This window comes from Mya arenaria, chromosome 9 (genome assembly GCF_026914265.1).
Source record: "Mya arenaria isolate MELC-2E11 chromosome 9, ASM2691426v1".
Classification (NCBI taxonomy): Eukaryota; Metazoa; Mollusca; class Bivalvia; order Myida; family Myidae; genus Mya; species Mya arenaria.
The window spans coordinates 37,032,017-37,041,229 of record NC_069130.1 but is presented as its reverse complement, the minus strand read 5'-3'; the positions used below and the strand labels follow the sequence as shown (position 1 = coordinate 37,041,229).

Sequence of the window (9,213 nt, the reverse complement as noted above, 5' to 3'; positions counted from 1 at the left end):
AATGGCATGTGCTTACCAAAATGAATGGATATTATTTTAAAAAGAAAACAGATATCAAAGTTGGCCTACCTATTTTTGGTCATTCCAAACCAATGTTTCCTTCTGAACTGATCGCTATTTGTGACCAAATATTTGTTCGAAATTGTTGTTATTGCCAATATTTGGTCAAAACGACTTTTAGATATCATTCCAGACCAAAGAATGAAACATATTACTGAGGATTGAATGTCATGAATGGTAAAAGCACAGGCTGCCATTTTTAAGCTTTTTACTATTTTGACAGTTTGTTTGCTCAAAAGGCTAATATCTGATTCAAGCCATTATACCCATGACTATACGATTTGACCTGATTAAGCTTATAATGTAGAAGTAAAAAGCTTAAAAAAGGCAATCTGTGCTTTTACCATTCATGGCAAACATTTCACAGTGAAATTATTGGCATTTTTCCGAGACAACTGTTGCCTTTCAAAACATATTTAGTAGTTCATACGTTCACACCGAAATATCATATTCTATGTTTTTGGCGGTTTATTATAAACCAAATACAACAATTAAAGCACAGATATCCAATTCAATACACAATTCCACCAAGGTATACGAATAAATGTTTAAAACTATCTATATTATAACTTATTTTGACAAAAGATGTGTGCCTGAGTGTGGTGCAGATATGTGTAACACATACATCTTTTTTACCATTTTTGCTTCTATGATAACAGTTTTACAACACTATCAAAATTTAGCTTTCTGAGTTTGAGTCTCAAATTAAGACGCAGGGGCCATGATTATGAACAGTCTAAAGTCCAAGTCTAGACTCAAACGCTTTTTTAAGAAGGAACACAATAATATGTATTCCATTTATTTTACAAATATATATGTAAATAATACAACAATCACATAGAAATACATGTATATTACAGCAAATTACACCATCAATGTTTGCTAGAAGAAAAGTTACGATGAAATGAAGTTTTGCCATATTGAGCCTTGAATCTGAACTCAGACTTGAGACTGTTCTTAATCACTGCCCCAGTTCAGGGCCCATATTCACTTAAGTCTCGAGACTCAGACTTGAGACTGTTCGTAATCACTGCCCCAGGACGTAAGTGAATACGGGCCCAGTAAACAGCAATACAAAATCACATCATCGAAGATGTCAACCAGCCATTCATCTTACTATATTGTAAAATCGCCTGTTGGCTTATCAAACAGGCTTTCCGGCTTGTTCTCCAGTTCTTCGTCAAAGGCCGACTTTTGCGGCATACATTGTGCATTCTCCTTTCTCCCATACCGTTCAACCCGCAAGCCCGCATTTAAATCATTCTGGTCACGTGGCTCAACCCGGATTGCGTCCCCTGATCCAATGGCGGGATCCTCATCGAAATAGTTGTAGGGCAGCAGGAAAAAGCGAAGGTCAAGGCCAACTGTAGGGGTCACGGGCTGGTCCTCCATGTGTGGGATATGATGCACACCCATTGTCACCCAGGCTACCTGGTCCTGTATTGTGGAAAAGAGAAACTTATAAAGGCATGTAGAACTTGTAATAAGACACTCTGAAATTGTGTTGCAGCTATCAAGCGCTAATTTTTAAATAACAAAATTTTAAGTTTCGCAAAAATACATGTACCATGTTATGTTGCACATATACTTGAGGCCGATGTTTCAGGTAGTTAGTTAACAACATTGTGAACGCTTTCGTTATTTAATTTCTAAATTTTACTGCTCCGTAGATGTAACTGATATACTTATTATTATACATATGTTGGAGCTGCATTTATTCATTAAAACATATATATGAGAACATCATAAAACGTTTTACCTTTTAAAGTTTACAACAATGATGTTTATCAAGTGGTTTACTTAAATATAAGACATACTTACCACATCTGAAATGGACTCATTATCCGCCATAAAGTCTTGAAAGTCGACAACTGGATTTTCGCCGTCATAGCAAGCGTATATGGAGCTGGATCGCCGCTCAGAGTCCTTGTATCGAGTGACAGCAAGTTGGTGCCGTGCCCAGGAAACAGACGGTTCCTGACCTGTTCCTGGGGTAACCATCTGTAGGAAAGATTAAACCATAAGTGTTAATACGAATTGTTTTTCTTGGTATAGCAAATTGAGCCTAAAAAATTAACCGGCGTTTTGAAAGCAACTTGTTATTGTATTTGCTGGTTATTATCACGTATCGTTGTCCATATATTGATTGATTGGGATTAAGCCAGGTTGGGTGTTTCAGAACAGGGGCTCAGGGTAAAATGGTTCATTTTATAAAAAAAATCGAAAGTCTTTGATTTTATGACATTGACAGCAACTATTTATTTTTAATTTTTATTTGAAGTACATTGTTTATAATATTAGGTTTCAACTGCCAAATGTGTAGAATTTGTATGTACGTATTTATAATCATAATGTTAGTTTTAATCAAATCAAAATAAATAATATTTATAAATTTGCACTAATAATATGAAGGCAGAAAGATACATTTGCTGGTCTTAATTAGGGCAGAAGGATGCTACCAAGAAAAAGACAAGGTGCAGCACTCTTCCACAACTCTAGCTTAAACTTAACAAATATATGCTACGAGACTACACATTGTCATGGTAACTACAATGTATGATGGAATTAATTTATATAATAGTACAGTCGAACCCTATTTGCTAGGATTCCCAGGGACCGGCGAAAATACCTCGAGCCTCAGGAAATTCGAGCCAAGCGGGATTGTTTAGCTTCAGTACAAAGAAATCGGTCCTTTACATTTAATTTTAGCCAACGAGATGTTCGAACCAAGCGAGTTCGCGAGAACGGGGTAAGACCGTTTATGGATAAATTAGGTCAGTAAAATTTGTTTTTATAAATCTAGATAAATAAACGTTGCATTGCAATGGCGGAGCTGAAAAATCATGTTTTCATAATCAGTATTAAAAGACGTGCATTTTCTAAAATCTTCCTCTCACAAAAAACGTTGGTGGGCTAAACAAAGCCGTTAAGACATATTCAAAGATTTTATGAAGTTAAAACGTTTCATTGCTTATGGGCCAAAATTCTGGTTAAAGTGTTAACGTATCTTTTTTCGACGACAGGCAAATTACGGACTTCAAGCTTCAAAAAGTGCACTACGCCAGTAATTGTGATTAGTTTATTAGTGAAACATTACCTGTGCATATTAAGATCCGATTCATAGTTCTCTCCCTTGTTGTTAATTTTGCCACTGTTTTTTGTTTTTGTTTTCTTCATTGAACAGTTTGAACGTGATTTCGTCTAGATTCTGAATTATTGGCGCTATTCTTAAAAATCATACATTTAATTTCATTATATACCAAAACAGTATACATACCTGTTTTGACATTCCTTTCATTAGAAGTCTATATGCCCTCGGTGAGCCCGCTCTCGTTTTGACCTTGTCATTATAGAAGGTCAAATACTTTGGTGTGGATAAGTTATAATTTACGGCTGCTGATGCCTCATTTTTGATCTGCTTCCGAACCATTTTCGTCTGCGAATATTTGGCACCAGAAGATGCTGACCATAAAGTGTTGTCAGCAACCTCTGGACGAACTTCAATGGTCTCAAACCGGTTTGCCTGGCCGTTTATATCCATATCTACTTTAAAATTAAACATATGATGATGAATATTGCCTGTAATGTGCTCGTTCAGTGCAAAGCCGTATTCGTTTTCTGGTGGGAACCTGAACGAGGCTAAAATATACCCTGTCGAAATGGCTTTAACCTCGACAGCGCCGTTCTGGTGGAATATGAAATCAAATATGTAGTCGTAGTTGATAACAGTTGCAACAGTCCGCACTATTAAGACTGAGTCTAGCATTCCTTCATAGAACTTATTCCCGCCAAAACTTGTCAAGTGACGGCGGAGGGGAGTAGCGGTGTTGTGTTCAAACACGCAAAAGGCCCGATCCACAACCATTGGTGCTTCCTGGGATTCGATCACGTGATTTGCACTAAGGAAGGTCGCGTGGACGGGGCAGTCACCTCCAGGCACTAGTGAGCGCGCTCGGGTACCGATTAAAGCGACACTGTCGGTGTAGGCGGCGAAGCGAATCTCTGGGCTATTGGCAGAGTAAAACGCAGCACATTCTTGAAGACTTAGTTCGTATAAAATGCGTTTGTCATCAAATCGAATGTCAAACAGTTGAGGTCCAAAGAGAGTCGACATTCTGACGTCAAAGTCCCAGCCCATATATTGAATGTGACGTCCTTTAATTGAGTAGCGCTTTCCGTCTGGCTCGAACTCTTGTGGAGGACTAAGCGGTTCCGAAGGAAAAAGAGTTCCACGTCTGTTGAGGGATGAGAACAAGTTCCTGTCTGCTTTTGGATAGTTGACACGAGTTTTTGCAAAGGTGTTGGCATTGTACGCTTGGACAAGTTCATCCACACTGCGGAACATGCGCCCAGCGTGAAATATTCTGTCGATATAATACTGGTCAGGGTCGCTACTAGTTAAATCAACGCGAACAACGAAATCTAAAGAATTGAGGGACCAAAATTCCACTGTTGGAGCAAGCCAATACCACATCTTTCGATTCATAGGCTCCCCACTAGCACTTGAAGACATCGGGGTGATCATTTCGAATCCCAGACAGTTGTTAGAACAGTCTCCAAGCTTTCCACCATAGCTTTCAAGTAAAATAGCATTTGCCTTGCCGCCGATTTCTGCGTGTAATAAGGTGATAGCTGCAACAGTTTCTGGTCCTGTAAGAGGCCGATAGCGGAAGGGAAATGTTCCTTTGTCCTTCATATATGTTGGATTCGCTGTGGGTCCCACTGTATATTCTTCGGATACCGGAACTTTACTATCTCCTCGGAAGATTACCACTCGGGCCTCACGTACTGGCTGCGAGTTCCCATTGTCAAGGTAATCTAGGGCCTCTTGTTTAATTGGAGGCAGGAGCTCAAAAGAAAATATATAGCTCGAGTTGAGAGTGATTACTGAAGGCTTTACGAGATTAAGTTCTTTCTGGCCATACAAAAAGCGCTTTACAGCTTGGATTTCTGAGTGCGTGAGGTCATAAAATGGCGGAAGGTTATCCGGAGGATCAAGAGCAATATTTGAGGAGGTAGGGCAGCTGTCCGGTTGGTCTCTAAGACGAGAAGCCACAACACCCAATGCTATCGCAAGGGCAAAAACCGCTACAAGTAACAGCACCACAAAACAGCTGCAATACCCAATTGTCCTCTTATGCTTCTCAACTTCCATTGTTGTAAAGACCGCCAAATGATTGTCTCTGAAAATGACAAGTTTTGCATTCAAAACCAAATTAAAATATGTAACAGACTTAAAAAGCCCAAATGCGACGAAACCAGGTTTTTGATATGTGCATTCAGAAAAAGTGGTACTTAAAAGTACGAGCATTTTCCTACCAGCCCCCAAAATCATCTACACGATCGTTGTATTTAAATCTGAATCACAGTTTCATAAGTGTTTTCTGTAAACTGACCTTAACCTGGGCATGCTTCACATGACTCTCCTATATATTAAGTTTCATGTACATAAATTAAATGTATCGAAAGTAATGAGTATTAATAACTCATGAATTGAATAAGTTGTTTTGGTCTTATGTTATGATAAATGGTCCTGGCCTTTATTACTACCTAAGTAAAAGCGAACTTGACCTATTTCTCCCTAATGAACAGCTTTACATAAACGTGATATACACCAAGTTTCGACTTTATAAATTAATTTTTAGTTAACTTATGAAACAAATAAAGCATGACGCTTTGTTACAAAAGCGCCATCGACAACATGTAATTCATAATTTAAATGTCAATACTAACTAAAGTTTTTAAGCAGTTTTTTTTAGGTTACAAACAGGAATCCTGCTTCAGCCCCAAAAGCAACCCTGAGGTACGTCTTGAAATTTACTTGCCATCACTTTTAAATAACACCAAGTAGGAACCGGTTTATAAATAAAAAAGTGCGAATCTTAAAACCACTCTATTTTAATACGGTTATAAGATTGCAACGTTAATGTGAATTTGACAGCAATCCGAAGAATCTTAAATATATATTGGCGAGGAACCGAGAGAAATAGGTAATAAATAGATAATTGCGCAGAAAATGGTTATGTATTGACTCAAAGACCTTGCCTTAGTTTACCTACTACAAATAGTCAACACGTTACAGCCAATATCAGATTTCATTTAATTAACGTCACATAAACAGTTAACTTGCAAAAAGAAAGCAATGTTCCTATATTCTAGTACATTAACTAGCTAATTGTATTTGAAATTCATCAATTTACATTACCTTTTACGTAAAGGTTTTGACAGGCACTGACCGGTGACAGTTTTGGACACTCAAGTATTTGGTATTGCTTGTGTACAGAATTGTAAAAAATAATATCACGCTTGTCGGGCCTACAGCCTTTCAACGCATTCAGCGCTTTTATTTGTGTTTCTTATTGTAGATGTGCTGGGGTCTATTTTTAGATGAACACTGTGGGTGCCACTTGATGCATATATCGCTTCATCTAGCTTTTTATGTAGGCTATTTTTAGTCGAAAATGACTTTTTTTTGGTGTAATTAATGCATATTTGTTTTACCATATTGACATGATAAGTTCACTTTGATAAGGGATGGGCGGGCGGGCGCCGTCCCCCTCTTACCCCTGGAACCGCTAATGCAGCCTTATGCTTTGAAGAAAATTTCGAATAAATCCATGACACATTCATTGTTATCATTAACAAATCACTGTTTTTACAAAAATAACTTTGGCTTCGAACAAAGACTGAAAACAAAGGAAGCTATTATTTTTCTTCACCATTTTATTTGAAACAAAGGGCAGTCTATGCTTTTTAAAGAACCCCGCCTTCGTTTGATAAGGTGATTAGTTTCCTCAAACACTTCGACACACCTGTTTCCAAAATTATGTTTAGACAGCGATTTTGTGAAAAAGTTTGTCTGAGTGTTTTAAGAAACTAAACTGTCAACCAATTCTGGTAAAAGACCGAAGGCGTAGCGGCGAAAACTGCGCTATGTTTCATTTAAAATTGTGAAGATATAGTACTATAGACTAGACTAGGGACACCAGATGATACAGTTGCAAGAAAAAAAATAGATTGTCAAAAGCTTTTGATATCGTTGTGTACAACGCATTGAATTTTGTTATTAAACTGATGCGTCATATCGCTTTCGACACATGTATCTTTGGAAGATTTTCCCTATTTTTCCAATTCGAAATTTACTAGGTTTGTCTAACACGTAAATCCCCGTTAATTTACAAATATCGTCGGTATATGTTTCTGTACTAATCACGTGACTTTCACATGCTAAATATGCATACCATGAACTGGAAAACCAATATGAGCTCATTTAAATTGGTAAATCCAGCTGATACAGGGGCAAAATATTATTTTAACCATGTAAAATGATGTATTATCGGCCTTATACTAGACGTTTTGTCAATTCTAGGCTTGTTTTGTTAAATTATGTATTTGCCGATTTGGGGGCAATAAGGTGTCTAGCCCCTTTAACGTCTTCATTCATAGCAAACTATTTTATTCCAATGAAATATTTATGGCGCAATTTATGGTGGTATATACACAATTATTAATACAAGTGTTCACAATCACTGAATTATTGGTCAACAAAAGTGGACATTATTGTTCTTTGCTGAGTATATGTCACATTCTAAAGCTGCACTCTCACAGACGGGCAAATATATGCGAAAATGCATTGAAACCAGTGATATAAGACTGCTTACAAAAAGTCAGGACGCAGATTTTCATATTTAAGTTCAAAAATTGATGTTTTATTTTTCTTAAACCGTTAGTAACGCTTTTAGCCGTAAAACATTAGTTTTCAAACGGAAATATGAAAATTTGCGATCTGATCTTTTGTCGGCAGTATTATATCACTAGTTTGCAGATTTTTACAAATAAATGGCTCGTTATTATTTCCAAGACAAAAAAAATAAAAAAAAAGTTGTCAAACGGTTAATCTGTGAGAGTGCAGATTTAAGTACGGTCGTGAAATGTTCCCCTGCCTGTTTTAGAAAACATTTTCGGTTATTAAAATGCATTATAAAAGCATTGAAACTTTGATCTGTTTACAAACAAACTTATATTTATATTTTTGAGTCCATAATTATTCTGTATAATATTGACGAGGTGAGACATTATAACAATTCTTAAAAAGAAATGCAAATTATTCAGTTTTGTAATATTAGACAGAGGCAAAAAACATTAACTACAAGAAATGACTTCTCCTGATGTTATCAAAGTTTTATAAATAAAATATATAAGAAATAAAAAATATGTTTTGAAATAAAAACACTTAACCATTCTAAAAATCATTCTTACCTTAATCGTTATACCCAGTACTGCACAATTTTGAACCATAAGATCCTCACGTATCAAAAACCCTCGAAAACAACGCTTTGAAACAGAACAGAAAGGGAAAGACATTAATTTACCAAAAGGCCATCTGATAACAAAGGTAATTTATAAATATACTTCAGCTGGCCTTGGAAACAGCTCCTTGCTGATTATATTCAGCGTGGCGTCGTTTTTATGTTGTTTATGCTGGAAGCCGGAATCCGCAGTAATGTTTCGGGGCCCAGATTCAGTAAAGATTTCAAGCGTTAATTGATTTTTCTGAGTGGTTTAATTATCGTCATTTTGTTACATATTTGTGTTAAGTGAATATTCAGCCGTGAACCCAAGTATAAGGAAATAAAGAAAAGATAAACGTGATACCATTTGCGATGTTTCTTACAGATTAAGGATTTTTGAAGAATGGACAAAGATCCTCTTTCGAAACGGGCACCGAGCATCATTGTTTATTTTCAATAAAAATAATTGTAATTGGAAAATCATTTAATCTGTTGAATGTCACTGATGACAGGACTGTTTACATTAATTAATTTGATAGCCACTAAAAGCTAAACAAATCAAGTCATCCATTTTGATCCAAAAGTTACGTATAAAAAAGTTATTGAGTGGACAAATTTCATAGTTGAAAGGGCTATGCTTGGATTTCGTCTCATGTTTCGTTTTTCTTGATAATACCCTGCACTAGCAGATCCCCCTTAAATCGTCCAACTTTACTTTTTATTTCAATAAACGAGAAACAAGTAATTACATACGCCCAAACTTCACCATTTCGGACAAGAAATTGTTAAAATGTTCATGGGGGGACCAAGACTATAAACCAAATCAATTCCGAATCTGAGGGAGATGCGCCAGTCAAAATGT

General features: G+C 36.6%; 1 protein-coding gene across 1 annotated transcript; it reads right to left on the bottom strand.

The window, feature by feature from the left end:
- Positions 1-457: 457 nt before the first annotated feature.
- Positions 458-8,450, bottom strand: LOC128246449 (putative amine oxidase [copper-containing]). The gene is made up of 4 exons (XM_052964664.1): positions 8,320-8,450; positions 3,338-5,243; positions 1,882-2,061; positions 458-1,497 (listed from the first exon to the last, which is right to left on the bottom strand). Exons 2-4 carry the CDS (start codon positions 5,213-5,215, stop codon positions 1,177-1,179), a joined length of 2,379 nt encoding a protein of 792 aa, XP_052820624.1. The 5' UTR covers positions 5,216-5,243; positions 8,320-8,450; the 3' UTR covers positions 458-1,176.
- Between the last annotated feature and the right edge of the window lie 763 nt (positions 8,451-9,213).